General features: G+C 43.5%; 1 protein-coding gene across 1 annotated transcript in view; it reads right to left on the reverse strand.

Moving 5' to 3' along the window:
• Positions 1-22,387, reverse strand: part of DCHS2 (dachsous cadherin-related 2) — a 190,054-nt gene that overhangs the window by 54,759 nt on the left and 112,908 nt on the right. The window contains exons 8-10 of the mRNA XM_025185469.2: positions 7,702-7,859; positions 5,085-5,925; positions 1,264-1,503 (exon numbers count right to left, since the gene is read on the reverse strand). Coding sequence (XP_025041254.2) covers positions 1,264-1,503; positions 5,085-5,925; positions 7,702-7,859 — 1,239 coding nt within the window. The remainder of the gene's footprint in view (positions 1-1,263; positions 1,504-5,084; positions 5,926-7,701; positions 7,860-22,387) is intronic.

A 22,387-nucleotide genomic window follows, 5' to 3' on the forward strand; every position in this document is an offset into this window, starting at 1 on the left:
ATTCAAAGGCAGGAGAATCAAGTCCTTTGCCATAATAGTCTTTCTTTAAGCATAAAGGATAAATACGGGCCTACAGAAGTCAGTAGGGATTCAGTCAGTCATTGACTTCAATGGAACCAGGATTTCACTCTGAAAATGGACTCTCTGCTCGCTTAATGTAAAATTTTTAATATAGGGTGCTGGAGCAAAAGACTCCTTCTTGGGAAAATCTGAAATTTGGGAAGTATGATTTAAAGGGACACTGCTACATAGCTTGACGCAACATTTAGTTTTTCTCCCTTTTGTTTAAAAAAACCATACTCCCTGAAAAAAAAATGAAGTTTTTTAAATATCAGTTTTTAACAAATTTAAACATTCCTCTTTCGTGTCTGCAACCCAAACACTGCAACATTACGCTAGGGCACAAACCCAAGAACCGAATTCTCCAATATGATCTGTACAGATGGACTCTTGGACAGAACCCCTAGACTCTGACTGTATCTTGGCACATGTGCAGGTGTCCTGTGTATCAGAAAGCCTAAGTGAAATGCAAAGACTAAACTGTATAAAGGATGACAGGAGAAATTATATTTTAAATAGCTGTTCAATTTTAATCATTTAAAGTGTTATTACTGAGTACTTCCTTTTTTCTTTTTTTTAATTTTCTTCCAGTAACATCTCTTTTCTCAGCTGTGGCAATCTTCTGTACTTTTTTTTTTTTTTTTGCACTGATTATTTCTACTTTGGAATCTGAAAATGAGAAAACTTACATACAGTTTTAGTATTTGGCCTGAATATTCAAAACTGGATTCTGGTTTCAGCAAACTCTGAGCCGAACAAGAAAGACTATTTCTATTTTTCTCACTTTCTGTGGCTTGTTTACATTTTCCATGTAGAAGAAAGAAACCTTATTGGAGAGCCCAACTTCAATCACAGTCTACACTGTAATAAACAACCCATGGCACTGAGTCTCAGAGCCCGACTCAAATGACTTGTGCACAAGCAGGTAAAAACTGCAGTTGCTATGTTTAAGCTTGGCCTAGAATCTGGACACTCAGACCAAACCTCCACCTCCACATTGGGTTTCAAAGACTGGGCTCCTGACACCTTCCTATCTGTGGATCCATTGATGGCTGATCAGCCTGATTCTGGAACCACAGGTCTTATCACAGAAGGGGAAGGTGCTGGTGGCTATTTGCTTTAGCTATATAGACATTAGGAGCCAAGATCTGGTAATTAACATTATGTTCAGTATGAAATAATAGTTAAAATGACTGAAATTACCTGAATCTTGGTCTATAGCTTCCACCTTAATGACAAATTCTCCTGGATCTTGGTTTTCAGAGACTTCAGCTTCATAAAATTGCTTTTGAAATACAGGCCTCTCGTCATTTATATCTAAAATGTTTACGGTCAGAATCTGGGTTGCAGAGAGTGCTGGTGTGCCATCATCAAGAGCCACGATAGTCAAACTGTAGTACTCTTGACTCTCGTGGTCCAATGGTAAGGCAGTGGTTAGCAATCCTGTTGTAAGGAAAAGGTCAAAAAGACATTATTTCATGACAACACTCCGCTCAGTACATTTAGTTACATTACCACAATAAATAGTCTGGTAGCACTTTATAGACATAGTCACTATTTATTTAACCTGTGCAGTCCAAGAGAAGTTCAAATAGTGCAAGTATTTAGATGACTTTTTAATGTGCAATGAGCTTTGAAAATGTATAACTCTAAATAGGGCACTGATTTCCATATTAAATACGTTCAGTTTACAAGATTTTTTTCTATTAACTGTAAAGCACTGTGAAATCATAACACCTTTTCAATAGCCCTGCAAACTCAGTCTTGGGCTCCATATGAGTCAAACTGTATTTTTATCAACCACTACACAATAAAGGTTCCTACAAGACAAATTATGTCATCAGTGACATAAATGTGACCCCACTGCTTTCTTAATACTGTGCTAAAAACTTTGGCACTTTTCACTGATGAAACTTTTAGTCACTATGGACATGTCTACACAGGGATAAAACTCCCATTGCTGGCCCAGATGAGCTCACTCAAGGTCTTAGAGCTTAGGATTGAGGGATGAAAACTCATGATGTAGACACGCAGGCTTGCGCTCAAGCTCTGGGAACCTCCACCCAAGGTCCAACCCAGGCCCAAGTCAGCTGACCCTGACCAGTCATAGTCTTTTATCCCGGTGTAGCTATACTCTTTGGGGCTTCCAATGGAGTTGCACTGGTGTAACTGACTGCAACTAAGCATTTGTCTATACAATTAGTTCATAGCCAGTTGGTGCAGGACTCTCCCTCACTTTGCCCGCCATGCTCTCTGCCTATGTGCATTTTCTTGATGTGCATTAACATGCATTGATGGGTTTTGATCTCATCCTGTTTAAAAAACAAACTAGACCAAAGTGTTTTAGAGAATGATTGATGCACACGAGCAAGGTCCACACTGAACATGGCAGCCAGGGTAAATTCACACCCCAGCTTGCCATGAACTAAAATTTGTGTAGCTAAGCTCTTAGTAAATAATTGTGTTGTTGTATAAGAAGGAACAAAATCCAATCTCTTACGCGTGTTCTTTCTGTAGTGCTAACTCAGGAATAAACTTATTTTGTCACTAAATCATTTGATGTGAATAGCATGTATACAGGAAGGATCTAAACAGCTTAATAAAATGTGCCATTTTAAAACATACAAGTATGCTGTAAAAAGATCTTTTTTGCCTCTCTTTTGGTTTATTGGTCCTTTGTCAGATTTTAAAATTCATGAACAAAATATGGCTCTCTTAAATAGTTCTGAAGTGGCCACTGTATTCCAATACCCTCCAAGGGCAATGAAGTGTAAATGTTATTAATACACAGTCTTACTGTTGGTTTTTCAGACATGTATGTTTTGTTTCTATGTGTTCATTCATATTTTGCATTCATTTTTCCTTGTTTTAATTAAAAATTAAGGATTTGAAAGCTGAGTTTTAGGAAATTAACTTTAGAATACTTATTTACGTTGAATTTGTAATCAGAACTCTTACCAACCTGAACTCCTCTAATGCTTTGAAAGTCTTTTTATAGGAACCATTAGCCTTGTGACACAGATACACCTTTCACGTACTGAAGTATTCACCTACTAGTATCCTTGCCCTTAGGGGAAAAAATAATTATACAACTGATGAAACAACTAGATCTACATGATTCACAAAACCTGGGCTTTCCTGGGGCATTTCTTCTCCTGAATCTGTCCTTATTTTCCCTTTCTATAATTTTAAGTCAGCCTTAAATCAGCCTACCACTGTTTAAACTTCTGCCTAGCAATTCCAAACTCTGAGAAGATCACAGAGCAAAGGTCTAGTGAGTATGTGTTGTTTTCGTTATTGCATTCTCATTACCAAGGAAGAAACCTATCCTATTGCTTTCTGATGAGTGAGACTTTTCAGCAGTTTGCTACAAAGGGGCCAATTCCATATTGCTCATCCAAACAAAGCTCCCAGTGATCTCATAAGAAATGTCTTACACACCATTTAGGATTAGGCCCAAAGACGGGAAGGGGAACACACTGCCCACAGGTCAGGTTTGGCATGCCACTGTTCTGCAGCCCAGCAGGAGCTTTGGGCAAGCTTTCTCCTGCCGTGCCCCCTGCACACCACTCAAAGTGGCCAGCTGCATGCTATGCACCCTTAGTGCACGGCCCTCGTCTCCAGCATAATCTTGCTGCTCCTTTTGGCTGGAAATCTGCCAATAAGAGCTGGTTGGGCAATGCTCGCAGCGCAGACAATGCGTGGAGACTTGCCCCCATGTTAAGCACCTCCCAGTCATAGCCTGCACCTACCACTCTAACCTCTTCCCCCTCTCAACAGGCTGCCCCAGTTCACAACCTAGACCCTCTGTACACCCTCCTGCGCCCACACCCTCTTCCAGAGCCTGCAGCCCAATCTCCTGCCCCAGATCACAACCCTTGCTGTCCTAGGTCACAACCCAAATCTCTGCATCCACACTCCTGTTCCCCTGCCCAGGTTACAACTCCTTCCGCACACCCTGCACCCCTCCTATTCCCCTCCTCCAGATCAGAATCCTCTCCTGCACCCTCTACTCCCAGACCCCGAGCCTCTCCCGGACCCCAATCTCCCACCCCAGGTCATAACCCCCTCCTTCACACACGCTCCCTCTCAGATCCCACATCCTCCTGCATCCAAATCCCTTACCATGATCTCCCTACTGCACACAGCCTCCATTCCAGATCCCAAACCTCTTCCATTAATAGAAGAGTGTGGCCCTCAACCACTTACTAAATGCTTGGAAGTGCCCTCCAGTAAAAATTACTGCCCACTTCTGCCCAAAGGGAACTTTTATTTTACTTTTCTTTGTCCACAGGGCCTTATAGGTGTTCGTTAAAAGATACAGAACATAAACTCCACTAAGTCCATATGCCAATGCCAGATATTTTGCAGTATGTATAGCTTCTTTCTCTCCCTAGTCACTCTTTAGAAAATGTGAGGTTTAATTTATATCTAAGAAGATGCTTTTCTTTCCATCATTTTAAAATACATCCGTGTGTCTATGATAGTAAAAGAGCAGTAGCAGTGAGAGAAAATTTGTGTTGTTTCAGAAATCTGTCCCAAAACTATGGGAATCCCACAGATAATAGTTTACATACACGGGCCTGCAATCACAGAGAGGACTAACAATGCGTGTATAAACCACAAATAAGTGGTAGCAATTATTTCCTAAAAAAGATATACAACTGCCTACCCTTTCTGAAAAGAGAAAAAAAATGGATTCATGTTTGAAATTGACAAATCACAGATCTTGTGTAGCTTTCTGCACAGCCTGAGAATGGGGAATGAAAGACCCGAGAAATTACAGGATGTTTCAAACCTCACTATCTTCCTCTCTAAGTATAAAGTGCATTTCTTTTACCTTTTCTCTCTCTCAATAACACATCTGACACAAAACACTACAAAGCACACACGTCTCTCCTTAGGGAGAGGCTGAAAAACCAAAACTGTGACAGATGTTAGTCACTAGTTAACACAGTCTTGGAAGACAGACAGATATTATGGTGACAACCGTAGCCTTAGAATCTATATAGAATACACAGTACCTGTGGTTTTATCTAGCAGAAATGCTTCGTTTTCATTGCCAGAAAGAATGTGATATGTAACTTGTCCATTCCTTCCTTCATCTGGATCCTCTGCAATTATGTGATGTACTAGCGAGCCTACCTGTGCATTCTCCATGATATGGGAAAGAGAGGAAGACACAAAACTGGGAATGTTGTCATTAATATCCAGAATAACAATTTTTGCTGTTAGTGAACCAAGTCTGCGTTCTGTTAAGTTTATTGCCTGATCTGATGCAGATACTGTCAGGACAACAGAATTAGTGACCTCTCTGTCTAATGGAATCGTTGTGATCAAGGTGCCATATGAAGGATGGATGAGAAATGGATTTTCTCCAGAGTCACTTGTTGCTATGGAATACTGTATTTTGCTGTTCAGAAAGCTGCCATCCCCATCTTTTGCATTGAATGTATAGACAGGAGTGCCAACAGGTACATCCTCCTCAATGCCAATCACTATAAAGTTATCCTGGAAATAAGGAGAGTGGTCATTTTGATCTTCAACATCAATACAGAGAAAAACAGTATAGTTATGTGAAGGATTCTTATTATAATCATTCATAACAACTCTCAGAAGGAAGTGAGAAGTTGTTTCATAGTCAAGTTCCTTGGAAAGAAACAGATCTCCTGTTGAACTATCTATTTCAAAATGATCATCATCCTCTTCTTCAGAGATACTAAAATGCAGTTTTCTGGTGGTTTGCAGTTGATGACCAGGCAACTTCACTGAGCTCAATATCTGTGCAGGCTTGAAATTCTCAGGTATGACAAAGTGCCTGATATCTTGAGAAAAGACAGATCTCCCTTTGGGAAATGGGATTACCTGAAACAAAAGCACAAAGACACTAATTTTCCATTGCTTCTATTGGGATTTTTGCAATTTACTTCTTCTTTACTAATTAAGGGTGTCTAGTCATTTGTAGTTTGCTCATGTATAATTCCCATTAGCATTAAAAGGCATCGAGGACAGAGCAGACTTTATAATTGTATATGTATAACATAGGGAAAAGCTTTAATACCTTCCTCCCCTGCAATTTAAGTTAAAAATCAACATTAAAAAATCCTCTAAGTCACTACTCATATTTATTCTTCTGAGCCACCATTGCATCAAGGTTGGAGCAGAGAAGGGAATAAGAGGTTATTTTCCCTCCCCTTAATTTCATGAGCTCCACAGAGGGTCCATACACACTGCTGTCTTCTACAGTGGAGCTCTGCAAACTGAGCTGGGAACATTTTTCAAAATCTCAAATTCGAATAGGGTGACAAAACTGTTTCTCACGCAGCTTCACTCCTGAGCTGCCTTCCCTCCTGTGTCAGAGATGTGGTGTTGCCATAAAATCACTATCCATCATTTATGGGTACGTCTAGACTACATGCCTCTGCTGACAGAGGCATGTAGATTAGGCTACCTGGCATAGTAAAATGAAGCGGCGATTTAAATAATCGCTGCTTCATTTAAATTTATATGGCTGCCGTGCTGAGCCGACAAACAGCTGATCAGCTGTTTGTCGGCTCAGCGCGATAGTCTGGACGCGCGGGTGGCGACATCAAAGGTATTTGTTGACCACCCAGGTATACCTCATCCCAGGAGGCATATACCTGGGTGGTCGACAAATACCTTTGATGTCGACACCAGCGCGTCCAGACTATCGCGCTGAGCCGACAAACAGCTGATTAGCTGTTTGTCGGCTCAGCGCAGCAGCCATGTAAATTTAAATGAAGCGGCGATTATTTAAATCGCCACTTCATTTTACTATGCCAGGTAGCCTAATCTACATGCCTCTGTCGCCAGAGGCATGTAGTCTAGACGTACCCTTAGTCTGTCAAATATAGATGGGAAGTTGATTCAATTGCAGATTGGTTAAAATGATTCAGAAATTCCTTCAGCTCAGATCACTGAAATGATCTAAGAATGAGAGAAATTCTTCAATAATTGAGCTGCATCAGTCTCATGACTGAGAAATGTGTATTGTATTCTTTAAAAGTACCAAAAATTGACTTTCTACTGATGATGTATGAATAATATTCTTGGCGACCTATAGCATAGGGATTTACAGAAGGCCCACAACAAAACAGATCCACTGTGATTCTGATGATAGGTGGCTACATAGCAGAAATGAAGGTAGATTTAAAATTTCCCATGCATGGCAGAGCTGATTTCTTTGACAGCTCTATATAGGGCAGCATGGCGGGGTGAGAGCAAGCAGAGAATGGGACATCATATATAAAGGAAATTGCATCCTTTTATGTATTTTGTCATCAGAATGTCTCTATTTTCAGTCTTGCTGTGTTTGCTTTTCGCTTTGCCTACTCGCTGCTCCTTTTTTAACTTTTTCATAGGATAGTTTTCCTCTGTTCTTCTATGTCCACACTCTTTCCTAACAGGGCATGAACCCGTAATATTGCAGGGGTATCAAAATTAGATTCAGTAGAACAATAGCTAGACTAGGGAGAAGTCTGATGAGAAGATATGTTCTTTTTGTCAAAATATATACAATTTACTTTCAACATCATCTTCCTTTTGGATCCTAAAAGATATCTTTTAAAGACACAGAAAATACAGTATCCATTTTCTAATCAGGGCTAAACAAACTGGTACCTGAATATTAACAACTGCATGTCCTTGAAGAGCAGGCATTCCTTGATCATTTGCAGTGACCAATACTCTGTAGTTAGGTCTCCAATTGTATGAAAGAGCTTCAGTTGTTCTTAATTCACCATTCTGGGCATCAATCTGAAAGTGACCTAAACCGTCTTCTATAGCAAAAAAAGAAATTAGTTGCTGTTAGTATAAATATTGAAAATACGGTTCAATAATTGCAGATCTTTCATAGTCACACATTAGTAATATAGGGCAAAAGTGAACAATAATTTTTGAAGGGGGGCCACTTCACAAATTTCCTGGTCTTTCCCAGAAAGGGCAGCACCAGGACACTCCCCATGTTTCCCGCCCACAGACCCTGATTGGCCTGGAGATGGGGGAACATGTGATGTCTTTGCCCCCACCTACTCGGTGCCTAGGGAGAACCACCAGCTGTTTTGAACAGCTGGCAGTTCCCTCTAGGTGCCACATGCCCCTGGCAGCAGGAGGAGACTTTGCTTACTCCCCCACCCCCAGGCCAAACAGGGCATGGGAGTGGGAGAGCATGTGAAATCTTTGTCCCCTGCCTTCTCCATGCAAAGGGTACGTGGCAGCTAGAGTGAACCACCAGCTGTTCTGAACAGCTAGTGTTTCCCTCTGGTGCTGCATGCCGATCAGTGGGAAGGAGACTTCGTGCACTCCCCTGTTCCCGGTCTCATTGGCATGGGTGATTAGCAAGGCAGACACAGGCTGGATCAAATGGCTTGGCAGGCCTCATCCAACCCACAGAGGCTCTCTTGCCCACCTGATATATTGCATAAATCTGAGGTAAGAGAATTTGCAAGGCCATTTTACTTCTATGAGAGTTGTGGGAGCACTACACCATTGAGGATCAAGCTTATCATTAGTATGATTTGCTAACTGGGAGCTTAATTGTAAAATACCAATTCATGGGGATTATGAGGGACAAGGCACCTGTTTATATACATGACCAGGCTACCTAACTAACTGGTCTGTGCACAAGTGGGAAATAAGCTCTCATAGGGCTGCTACTTATACAAAAGGCAATGTGGACAGGGAATGGACAGATCTGAGCAAACTATTGGTGGCTCCTTAGCAGGTGAACTGTTATGGAGGGCAAAGAAAAGGTCAGAGGTGTAGAATTGACTTACTCCTTCCATAGAGCAAGGAGGAAGCAGGAAGCTGACAGAGGCATGTAGTTTAGACGTACCCCAAGAGTCTGATCTTTACCTAGGGCAGCATAAATACAGGTTGGACCTCCCTGCTCAAGCACCCTTGGCACCTGAGCGGTCCCAGATGAGGGAATTTGCCGGACCAGGGAAAGTCCCTTGCACTCACCCCTCCTTGTCTCCAGCTCCTTTGGCCATTCTGGCTGGGCTACACAGCTGTACTGATCCTGCTGCCATAACTGTTGCTACAGCCAGCACAGCAGCAGACAGTCCTGGCCCCGCTGCCAGCCAGTATGCGGCTCCGATAAGGTTGCAACCTGCCATGGTCCCAGCTGGGTTGCAGTGGCCCCGGGTCCACAGCCACAGCCCCAAACGCGCTTCCCTGCGGGGATGTCATGGCCAAGCTGCCACGGCTCTGTCTCCAGTGCCAGGCCAGCACACAGCCCCCATCAGGTTGCCACAACACAACTCCACTGCCAGGTCAGCATGCACAGACTGTCCTGGCCCCAGCTGGATTGCTGAGCTTCACCTATCCCGCTACCACAGCCCCACGACTGCCGCTGGGCTGCTGATGTCCAGCTCTATTACCACAAACATTACCTTGCCCGGGACCTTCAACTGCTGGCCCTCCTGCCACAGTTATTTCTGGATGAGAGAGTCCTGGTTTAGGGAGGTGCAACCTGTATAATAATCTACTTCTGTATTTGTTCTGAACAGGAAAAATATAGTCTAAGGGTACGTCTACCAGAAGCATCCCAAAATAGTTACCCCACTTCTTTTAAATATGCCACTATTTTGAGACCTACTTTGGCATCCCTGTAACCTTTATTCCGTGAGGGTTAAGGGATGTCTTGAAATAGTGCATTATTTCAAAATTTGGTGCTGTGTAGATGTGCCAAATTTTGAAATACAATATTTCAAAATTCAATCAAAATATAAATAAACAATTTGTGTAGTGAAAATTGTGCATCTTATTTCAAATTTAGGATGCTGTGTAGATGCTCCCTCAGGGTAGGTCTACACTACAAAGTTAATTCGAACTAACGGACGTTAGTTCGAATTAACTTTGATAGGCGCTACACTAGCACTCCGCTAGTTCAAACTTAATTCGAACTAGCGGAGCGTTTAGTTCGAACTAGGTAAACCTCATTGTATGAGGACTAAGCCTAGTTCGAACTTACTAGTTTGAATTAAGGGGTGTATAGCCCCTTAATTCGAACTAGTGGGAGGCTAGCCCTCCCCAGCTTTCCCTGGTGGCCACTCTGGCCAACACCAGGGAAACTCTATTGCCCCCCTCCCGGCCCCAGACCCCTTTAAAGGACACGGGCTGGCTACAGTGCCCGTGCCAGGTGCAAGCCTGCCAGCACCCAGCTAGCAGACCCTGCACCTGGAACGGCTCGAGCCCTCCCCCTCTTCCCAGGACCAGGCTGGTGGCTCCTGGGAGCTTGCTCGGGACCGCAAGAGGCGGGCACCCGCCTGGTCTAGTGCAGACATCGTGGACCTCGTCCACGACCTCCGCACTAGGCACAGGAAAGTGGCTGTCTAGGGCAGGAGAACTGCCAGCCTGGCCACCCAGGAGCAGGTGTGCATGAAAATCAAGGTGGTCCACTGAGACACCCGACCCTGAGCTTACAATGGCCGTACTGGGTCAGACCATAGGTCCATCTAGCCCAGTAGCCTGTCTGCCGACAGCGGCCAACCCGAGGGACCCTGGAGGGGATGGACCGAAGACAGCGACCAAGCCATTTGTCTCGTGACATCCCTCCCCAGCCTTCCACAAACTTTGGGTAGGGACACCACTCCTACCCCCGGCTAATACCACTCCATGGACCCAACCTCCATGACTTTATCTCACTTCTCTTTAAACTCTGTTCTAGTTCTAGCCTTCACAGCCTCCTGCAGCAAGGAGTTCCACAGGTTGACTCTTTGCTTTGTGAAGAACAACTTTCTGTTACTAGTCTGAAGCCTGCTACCCATTCCTTTCCTTTGGTGTCCTCTAGTCCTTCTAATATGGGAACTAATGAAGAACTTATCTTTATGCACCCTCTCCACCCCACTCATGCTTTTATAGACCTCTATCCTATCCCCCCTCAGTCTCCTCTTTTCTAAACTGAAAAGTCCCAGTCTCTTTAGCCTCTCTTCATATGGGACCTGTTCCAAACCTCTGATCATTTTAGTTGCCCTCCCCTCTCCCACCCTCTCTCTTCCCCTCTCCCACCTCCTTTTCCCAGTCTCCCCCAGTTTTGTTCAATAAAGAGAGATTCTATTTTTGACCACACGTTTTCTTTATTTTGTACATCAGGAAGGGGGGCTAGGGAAGGGTAAGTGGAAGGAGGTGAGGGAGGAATGGGGTACGAGCCTCCGATGGGGAGGACTGGGCTGGTTCTGCGGGCTTCTGGGGGTGGAAGCTTTCCTGCAGAACCCCAATTGCCCCCTCTCCCCAGATGGCAGCCTGCGGCAAGTGAAGTGTGGGCACTCAGGGCACTCCAAGACAGGACTGCTTTGCAAGCGGGGCACCCCTGAGAACTGTCTGTCCGGGGTGGGGGTCGGGTCCCTTTAAGCACAGCCCTCGGCTAGCCTGAGGCAGCAGCTCCACACTCTAAGTCCTCATCTGATGCCCTGCTGGCACTGCTTCCGGCCATCCTTAACCCCAGTTCAGGGTCCACTTAATGTAGACATGCTAGTTCGAATTAGCAAAACGCTAATTCGAACTAGTTTTTTAGTCTGGATGTGTTAGTTCGAATTAGCTTAGTTCGAATTAACTAATTCAAACTAAGTTAGTTCGAATTAGCGCTGTAGTGTAGACATACCCTCAGAGTTAAAATCCTATGCATACTTGCCTTAGAACAAAATGGGAAAATCAGAAACAATTCTTTTATAAAAACAGTGAGTCCTACGCCACCTTATAGACCAACAATTTATTGGGGCATAAGCTTTCAAGGGATGGAGCTAAAAGCTTATATCCTAATAAATTGTTAGTCTTTAATGTGCCACTGGACTCTTCATTATTTTTGCCTATCCCTCTGTAAATTAATCCTTTATAGTTCAAACAAAGAATGGCTACAAGTCCAATAATGGGTAGATTATCATTTAAATTAACACTAGTAGCTACCCCATATTAGTATTTATTCTAGACTCCAAGGAAATGTTAGCTAATAAGAATATTGCCACACCATATCTAGCTATTTATGCCTTCTCTCTCCCACTTGAAATATTGAAATTCCTAGAATGAAATCCCAGGTTTCCTCCCCAATTTTAGCAGAATGTTCAAAAAATATTTAAAACATAAGAAACTGGAAATTTCAAATGCAGTCTAACAATTTTCCCCTCAAAATATCGTGTATACAATATGTTGCCACATGTATTTTAATAAGGTTTGTTTGTGTGTTAAATATAATTGCATAGCATAACAGCTGCTATCATCCAGCCAAAAGGCAAGAGAAGAGGTCATGGATGTGGTTTAATTAGGCCACAACTTTATTGGCTTAAAATATCTGGGAGAGGCTGACAATACATTGCACAGAGCAGGTCATCATTTCCTTGAAAATTTCCACATAACCCTCAGTCTGGCCCTAGCCATCCTGTTGCTGGGACCTTGCTTCCTTCAGCCTCTCATTTAAAGGTTAAGGGGACTATACACGGATTGGAAATCTGGTACAAGTTTAGGTACTAAGTTGCAACATTATAGCCTAAAACCCTCATCCCATTTCATGGATCCCAAACCCACTGTGGGGAAGGCCAAAAAACCCCAACCAATCCCACTTCAGCGAGGGGACTGGGAAGGAATTATTTCCTCCAAGGAAGACTGGGTGACTAGCATAGTGACCACAGCACACCATGAAGAAACCCAGATCTTTTTCAGATTCTATGGGTTGGAGGCTGGATGCTGCCAGCCAAAATCAGATGAAAGAGGACTTCTGGGAGCTGAATGTTTCTAGCCTCTGTTTCTCTGGAAGTGGGAGACAGGGGAGGGATCATGTGAGGATTACCTATTGTGATCCCTCCCTCTGGGGCATCTGGTATTGGCCACTGTCGGCTGACCGGATACTGGGCTAGTTGGACCTTTGGTCTGACCCAGTATGGCCGTTCTTATGTTCTTAATGGGGTATAAATAAGACACACACCCCTTTCAGTCAGCTGTAAGGGAAGTGCCTTCCCTGACCTGGGCCAGACTCCTCCTGCTCCACCTCAGTATACCCCTTCCTCTCCCTCCCTCCAGTGGCAAAGAGAGCCCTTAAAGGAGCAACAATTTATTTTCTTCTGGCCAAACTACATGTCATATAGCTGCTGCAAGGACATTCTAATAAGCAATTACAGTAAAAACAAATCAAAGACAGATGATGTAAACAAAATATACATAAAGAGCTATATTTCCATGGAGAACCTGAGTATGAAACTGTTCCCCAAATCTGCATATGCAAATTAGATGCACATGAAAATGGCCATTTATGCATGCAATAAGCTTAGCCCAGAGGTGTCTGCAAAATATTTGGGTCTCAATATTTTAATATGCAATTTAGGAGACTATTGTGAAAACACGGCATTGATTGTAAATATTCAGGAGATCTTTTTCATTAGTCTTCAAGGCTATTTTAGAGTGAAAATTCATTTCCAGTGCATCATTTAACCCCTTTTAATTTGATTCTTGCTTTTCATTGTGCAACAAACCTAGGAAATTACCAACCAAAAGGACATAGGGTGAACAAGCAAATATATTTTATGGAAAATATTGTATTCTGCATTTTCCATTTTATTTTCAGAAAATTAATGTTTCTATACAATTATTTTCATATATAGCTCTTGGTAAGGCTTGTGTTTAAGGCTTTAATAGCATGTGTCACAGTATTCACAGCTACCCTCCATTATTCCAAACAACATTTTATCACAGAAAATTCCAGCGCAAGAGAAAGTTAAAGGAGAGAGAAAAATAGGACTAAAAAACTCTATAAGCATATGTTTATAAAATTTACTACAAATGCTATATTTTATAGTAACTGACAATAATAAACAAAAGTGCATTAATATATCCTTCATGTTCTAACAAATGAAGCTTAAATTTAAAAAAACCCTCCCCAAGTAACATGAAAGGTAGGAGAGAGAGCAGGTGGCCATGCATTCAAATGGAGTGGCCATGAACCTTATTAAGACAAAGTTAAGGTCCTACTGGGGAACAGGTACATGAGGGTAGAGCAGGGGGAAGCAATGATTTTTGATGGGAGGGAGAAACCTCCAGGAATTGGGTAAATGGTCAAGGGCTTCGCTCTTCTAAATTAATGGAGAAGGTGTGGGGTCTAAGATGGATTGGAGTAGGAGGGGGTATAGGATCAGGGAAAGAGTTTGCACTGTAATTCTGAGTGATGAGGTCCAAGCATAAGTGGAAGGCTACTATTCTGTCGAACCAATGATGAACCAATGCTGGTGGGACCACACCAGTGCTATTAGGATTCATGAAGCCTTGGGTTGGCAGATCTTAAAAAGGACTCTCGGAATGAGAGGGAAGGAGTGGGAAAGGGTACAGCATGTAGCTCAATCGAAAGTGGTACAATACATCTGCAATGGAATTAGAACTGTGGTTCAGGAAGGGCAGAGCCGTTGGCACTTCCTGTTGCTCCATGTCACGATCAGATCCAAGTAGGGAAGCCCCCAGCTTTGGAAGTTTGACAGGGCAATGTTAAGCTTAATGGCCAATTTGTGACTGAGGAATGAGCATCTGAGTTGGTCTGCTAGTTGCTTCTGTGCACCCAGAAGGTATGACACTTGCAGGTGTATCAATTTGGCAATGCAAACCCCCCAGAGTTCTAGGGCTTCCTGGCAAAGAGGAGAGGAGAATGTACCACCCTGGTTTTTTTATACAGAGCATTGCCAATGTGTTGTCTGAGCACTGCCACATAGGCACTCTTGAATATAGTTTCTGAATGCCTGGCACACCAGATGAACGGCCCTGAGTTCACATACAATGACATGCAATGAGAACTGCGCCTGTGACCACAGGTCTTGGCTTCTGTTATTGCCTCCCTGCACTCCCTACCCTAGTGCTAAGATGTCCAAGACTAGAGACATGGTAGGGCTGCAGTTTGATGAAGGGGACTTCTGCACTTGTAGCCACCAGCATAGAGCCTGGAGAATGGGCAGGGGGAAGGTTACAATACTGTCCAGGAGTTCCTGACCAGCTTTTACCCCTCCATTAACCATGCCTAGAGGGGCAGTTTGGTGTGCTGGACCATGTATGTAAACATCATGTGGCCTAGCAGCTTCATTCTGGATGTTGTTGTGAGGAACTGGCAAAAGGTCTCAATGATGTCCCTGCAGGTCAGAAGTGTCCCCTAGCTATCATGGAGTCAAAGAGCCCCTGTGAACTATTTTTTGTATAGGACCAGTATGGATTTGGGCACTTTCAAAATGAGGCCCAGCCTGAGGAAAAGTGGCATGAGTCAGGGCCAAATGCTCCATCACTTGAACTTGTAGCTTGACCCTGATGAGCAAATCGTCCACATATGGGAACAATTGACCCTGGTTATGGTAGAGGAATGCTGCCACTACTTCGTGAATATGTGGGGAGCTGCTGAGAGCCTGAATAAAACCACTGTGAACTGGTTGCACTGGCCACCAACTACCAAGTGGAAGAACCTTCTGTGGGCCATGGTAATAGAGATGTGGAAGTATGCATCTTTCATGCCAAGTCCTCTGAATCCAGGAAAGGAGATATAGAGAGCAGGGAGACCAATCAAAACCTTGCTTTCTTGCTGGAAGTGATGAGGTCTCAAAACTAGGCAGGGAGCTGAGGTTTGTAGGGCTTCTAGGATGCAGGAGAGTGAATCCCCAGGGAGTTCAATGCTTCCCTCAAGTCCTTCAGCCTGTGAAAGAAGGAATCCATGTCCTCTGCAACAACCACACACAGTCAAAGGGCAGGTTGATATAATGTTTTGGACCATGAGGATATAACTGACACCTGCAACCATGCACTGAACTTCAGGGTAACTTCAGTAGCCATGGTATGGGGTGCAGAGTTTCCTGAAATGAGAGCTGCTTGTAGAGAGGTCCTTGATACCTCCTTGCCTTCCTCCATTAACACCATAAACTAAGAGTGTGAGTATAAGGGAGCAAGCTCCTGGAGTTTTATTAGTGAATTCCACAGGTTGAAGGTGTAGCTGCTAAGAACTGCCTGCTGGCTAGCCACTTGAATCTGAAGACCCCTGGTAGAACAGATCTTATGGCCGAACAGATCCAGCTTTTTCACTTCCCCGACTTTGGTGCAGGACTCAGCTGACCCTGCCACTCTTTGCCTTTTGATGTATTCAGTCACTAAAGTTCCCAGTAAAAAAGTGTTCACATATTCTTGCCAGGATGTATGGATTGGATAAACGAACTGTAAAGTGGCTAGATTGTTGGGCCCAATGGCTAGTGATCAATGTCTGGTTGGCAGTCAGTTTCAAGCAGAGTGCCCCGAGGATTGTTTCTAGGGCCAGTTTTGTTCAACATCTTTATTAATGAATCGGATGAGGTGATGGATTGCGCCCTCAGCAAGTTTGTGAATGACACTAAGCTAGGGGAAGAGGTAGATACATTGGAGGACAGGGATAGGGTCCACAGTGACTTAGACCAGTGGTCCCCAACGCGGTGCCTGCGGGTGCCATGGCGCCTGCTGGGGCATTTATGTGCGCCCGCCGAAACATCTGGGCTGGCCCCGCCCCCGGCGCGGGCACATGCGTGGTGCTGCCCCCGGGCACATGGGCGGCCTCTGCCCCGGGCGCGTGGCACATGTGCGGTGCCGGCCCTGGGCTCAGGGAGCGTAGGCGGTCCCTACCCCCGGCGCGCAGCGCATGCATGGCCCCACCGCCGGAAGCGTGGCGCGTGAGCAGCCCCGCCCCCGGACACCCAACATGAGCAGCCCCGCCTCTGGGTGCCCGGCAGCCACAAAAGGTTGGTGACCACTGACTTAGACAAACAGAGGATTGGAGGAAGGTTACTAGCGGAGTCCCTCAGGGATGTTTTGGGGCCAATTTTATTTAATCTTTTTATCACTGACGTTGGCACCAAAAGTGGAAGTGTCCTGATAAAATCTGCGGATGACACAAAGTTGGGAGGTACTGCCAATTCAGAAAAGGATCAGGATATCATACAGGAAGATCTGGATTACCTTGTAAATTGGAGTGATAGCAATAGGATGAAATTTAATAGTGAGAAGTGTAAGGTTATGCATTTAGGGATTAATAACAAGAATTTTAGTTATAAGCTGGGGACACATCAGTTGGACGTAACGGAGGAGGAGAAGGACCTCGGAGTCCTGGTTGATTATAGGATGACTATGAGACGCCATTGTGATATGGCCGTGAAAAAGGCTAATACGATCTTGGGATGTATTAGGCGAGGTATTTCCAGTAGGAATAAGGAGGTGTTAGTGCCATTATACAAGGCATTGGTGAGACCCCATTTGGAATACTGTGTGCAGTTCTGGTCTCCCATGTTCAAGAAGGATGAATTCAAACTGGAACAGGTACAAAGAAGGGCCACTAGGATGATCTGAGGAATGGAAAACCTGTCTTATGAAAGGAGACTCAAGGAGCTTGGCTTGTTTACCTTAACCAAAAGAAGGCTGAGGGGGGACATGATTGCACTCTTTAAATATATTAGAGGGATAAATACCAGGGAGGGAGAGGAATTATTTAAGCTTAATACCAATGTGGACACAAGAACAAATGGATATAAACTGGCTAGTAGGAAGTTTAGACTTGAGATTAGATGAAGGTTTCTAACCATTAGAGGAGTGAGGTTCTGGAACGGCCTTCCAAGGGAAGTAGTGGGGGCAAAAGATCTGTCTGGCTTCAAAATTAAGCTGGATGGGTTTATGAAGATGGGTTTATTTAGATGGGTTTATGAAGGGGATGGTCTGATGAGATAACATGATCTTGGTAACTAATTGACCCATTCATTATCAGTTGTAAATAGGTCAATGGAGGGATGATAGGAGTTACTATAGAGAACTTTCTGGGTATCTGGCTGGTGAGTCTTGCCCACATGCTCAGGTTTTAGCCGATCGCCATATTTGGGGTCGGGAAGGAATTTTCCTCCAGGGTAGATTGGCAGAGGCCCTGGAGGTTTTTCGCCTTCCTCTGTAGCATGGGGTACAGATCACAGCTGGAGGATTCTCTGCATCTTGGGGTCTTCAAAGTATTTGAAGGCTTCAATATCTGAGATATAGGTGAGAGGATTATTCTAGGAGGCGGTGAGTGAGATTCTGTGGCCTGCACTGTGCAGGGGGTCAGACTAGATGATCATAATGGTCCCTTCTGACTTTAAAGTCTATGAGTTTATGACGATTGAGCCAAAAGAAATCTGATGAGGTTCAACAAGGACAAGTGCAGAGTTCTGCACTGGGGATGGAAGAATCCCAAGCATTGTTATAGACTGGCTAAGTAGCAGTTCAGCAGAAAAGGACCTGGGGATTACAGTGGATGAGAAGCTGGATATGAGTTAAACATGTGCCCTTGCAGCAAAGAAGGCTAATGGCATATGAGGATGCATTAGGAGGAGCATTTCCAGCAGATCTAGAGAAGTTATTATTCCCCTTTACTTGGCGCTGGTGAGGCCACATCTGGAGAATTGAATCCAATTGTGGGCCCCCAACAACAGAAAGGATATGGACGCACTGGAGAGGGTACAGCGGAAGGCAACCAAAATGATTGGGGGCTGGAGCACATGACCTATGAAGAGAGGCTGAGTTATTTGGGCTTATTTAGTTTTCAGAAGAGAAGAGTGAAGGCAGATTTGATAGCAGCCTTCAACTTCCTGAAGGGAGGTTCCAAAGAGGATGGAGAGATGCTGTTCTCAGTAGTGACGGATGGCAAAACAAGGAGCAATGGTCTTAAGTTACAGTGGGGGAGGTCTAGGTTGGATATTAGGAAAAACTATTTCACTAGGAGGATGGTGAAGTACTGGAATGGGTTACCTAGGGAGGTGGTGGAATCTCCATCCCTAAAGGTTTTTAAGTCCCAGCTTGACAAAGCCCTGGCTGGGATGATTTAGTTAGGATTGGTTCTGCTTTGGGCAGGGGGCTGGACTCGATGACCTCTTGAAGTCTCTTCCAGCCCTAGATTCTATTATCCTATTTGTGGCACTACAACTATTTACAACTAACTATGAGATGCTACTAGAATAGTGCTTGGAAAGCAAAAGCAAAGTAGCTTCAATGACTGTCACTGGGGTGTAAGAAGGAACAGAGCAGGCGGCAGGTCAGCTGTAGCCTATATACACTGCCATAAGGGCGTCACTCCTGCGGGCTCTACAGCTGACTCAGTGGGTGATACTAAAAGAAATCTTTCCAGAGATCAAGCAGACAGCATAGACACATACCTATTGGAATGGACATGAGCAAGCACTCAAAGAAGAACACAGGCATTCAGCTCATTTATTTGTCTCAACTGATTGTCAAGCCCTGTATCCCAGAGCTGTCACAATCTGTTCCTGGAAACCTAGCTGTCATTAGTAACTAATCACACAATGACACTAGATCTTTCTCAAATATAATTGACTTTCATAGGCTTCAAAAACAGGTGCCCTTTTTGGAACTGCTATACTATAATTAATAAAAGCGAACTAGTCCGGATAGATACATTTTCAGTTACTGGCGCTATAAAGATATAAGTTTTTGAGTATACAGCTGAGTGTAGATTACTAGTTATTTATGAATGATGATATAAGAGCAGTAGAACTGTGACTAGATGATCATGCATATCTGGATATTTTAGGGTTTCATGGTATTTTGTTTTGATTTAATTTACATTTTAAACTTTTAAAGCTCACATTTGTGTCTTTGAGTAAACAACAATGTTCACTTAAAAGTTTTCCTTTTTAAAATAAAGGTGCATATTTATGATTAACTCCTTTACACAAGCTTCAGAAGGGTAGGCTAGCACACTACCTTCCACAGCCCAATGACTTAAAAAAACAATGTGTACATAACAATTTGCACCTTCTCTGTCAGTTTCATGCAACATGAACACTCTAATTGACTTCTCTCCCCTTTTCCCTTCTATTTCTCCCCCCACCATACCCTACTATTTATTTTGGACCCTACTATTTATTTTGGAACTGGACCTTTAATACTCCATTTATATGAAGTGGGTTGTGCCCACAAAAGCCCATGATGCCATCTACATGTTTTGTTAGTCTTTAAGGGGCTGCTAGCCTATTTGTTGTTGTTTAAGTTTTTCCCTTACACAATTTAATTTGTATTTTAGCTCAAAATTTCTTTAAGGATCTTAAGAATATAAAATATTACTCAGTGTCTAGCATCCCAGTGGAACTGATATCCATAACTCTTGATCTTGAGACAGTCCCTTAATAGTTGAAAAAAATATGCATATCACAAACTGATCACGGTGTTTTTACAGTAGTTCTTATAGTCATTAATACAGACTATATTTATTCATTATATTTTAGTACTGGGTTATCTTCTGAACAAAAGCTCATTACCAAATTATTGATTTCTGACTTTTAAAAATATTAAGCCATTTATCACTGTGAAATAAAAGAACTAGCTATGAAATGTCATTCACCAGGTAATACAAATGTATTATTGGGGAAAGTCAGATGTCTCTAGATTTGTTCACTGACAAGATATCTAGTTTCACTGTTGAAGGTTTTGGGGGGGTTTTTTAGTTTACTTTATTTGACCAAATAAGGTTTTTAGTCAGAATATAATATATTTAACCTTTTGACATTTATAGTGGTAACATACTAAAAAATTAAATGTGGGGATAGTAATCATTTTCATAATTTGTATTCCTATTGAGTTATCTCCAAGGTTTCTATTGTACAGCCAATGAGGGAAATCCTTTGTCCTACTGAAGGGAAGGTGGGACTCTGCAGAGGGACAGTTACCTACACAGACAAACCTTTACTTCAGCATTCTTGGTCCACAGGGTTGGAGGCCTTGATTGCCACCTGTTCTGCAGCCTTCTAACTCCCTACTGCACTAGAGGGGACAGTTTCCTGACAGGTCTTTAAGGCTCAACATAAAGCAGTTCTCATGCCTTTTTTATCCTTTCCCCAGGAGGTGGCGATCTAGTTCTATACTTTTAGGAGTAACATAGGTTCCTAGCACTTTGTAATTCTCCCTATTTAAGAGAAATAGATGCAATAAAACAGACCTTCAGATAAATCGATGATTTTTATTACACAAATACATTACAACTGCAATATTTTCAACCCAGCTGCAAAAATGTAATTTTAAAGTGTCTGTTTGTAGGAGAGCAGATTTAACACTCTGACCCTTTTGGAGATCGGGGTGTCTTCCTCCTACAGAAGGCAAATTTAGTGCATGAAGGTAGAGGGAACATAACTCATAATAAGTGACCTCAGCCTTGCCATGAAGGGATTACTGACTTCTTTTTTCCTTTAAGAGTGAGAGGTAATTTAGTTTTATGGTACTTTAGTTTTGGTTTTTTATTCTGAAGTGACAAATAATCATGACATGTATAAACTGACAGAGGCATGGATTTGAGCTCAAGTTAAGCAAAAGGAAACAGATGAGAAACTACAGAACTCAGATGGAAACATCAGAGCTGTTTTATTGCATAGCCTGTTTTCAATCAATTTACATGTTTTGTGTGCCAATTACTGCAGATTTAAAATATTAAGCATGAAAGACACTGACTCCTTAAATCATGTGAAACAAAGCAGAGTGTAAAGAATAATATTATTGCATTCTAATATGAACCCTTTACTAATAGTTTTTCAGAAATCATTTTTTTCTTAACATGTTTTACATTCTTGAACAAATAATGTGGAATAGCCAAGGGAACTGCCATTTTTTCTCATTGTTTAGATCAGGGGTGCACAATAATTTTTGATGGGGGGGCACTCCAAAAATTTGCAAAGTGATCAAGGGCCACACTCTTCCATGATATTTATGGAGGAGGTGTGGAGCATGGAATGGAGGTTGGATACAGAAGGGAGCTTGGGGGAAGAAGGCAGTTGTGACCTGGGGCACTGGACTGGGGTCCAGGGGACTAGATTGTGACCTAGGGCAGGGAATTAGGGTACAGGAGAGGGTGCAGGGGTTTGGGTTGTGATCTGGCACGGGGGGACTAATCTGGGGCAGGGGATTCGAGTATTGGATCTGGGAGCGGGTATGGGTGCAGAAGGGGAGCAGAGGATTTGGGTATGTGGAGTAGAGTGGCAGGAGTGGGGGGCAGAGGATTGGGGTAGGGAGGAGCTCGGGTGCCAGAGGCAGGCTTTAGCCAGGAGACCTACCAGCCAGCAACCCATCCCTGAATCAGCCTCCCTGCCTGCCCTGCCCCCGCCTACGCACAGGCTGCAGCTATGTGCTCTATGAAGAACTAAGAGCTCCTTGTGCTTCATGGCTGTCTACCAACGGGATTGTTCTGGGGACAGAAACAGCTCCTAAAGCTTTCCGCGCTCCCCTCTGGACTCAGTTTTTAAAGTTAAACTGCCCCGTTTCTGAATGGCATGCGGGTGGAGCGAGGCAAGCAGGGAGCCTGTCAGGGGCTCCC

Source organism: Pelodiscus sinensis, chromosome 5, assembly GCF_049634645.1.
Source record: "Pelodiscus sinensis isolate JC-2024 chromosome 5, ASM4963464v1, whole genome shotgun sequence".
In the NCBI taxonomy this organism is placed as follows: Eukaryota; Metazoa; Chordata; order Testudines; family Trionychidae; genus Pelodiscus; species Pelodiscus sinensis.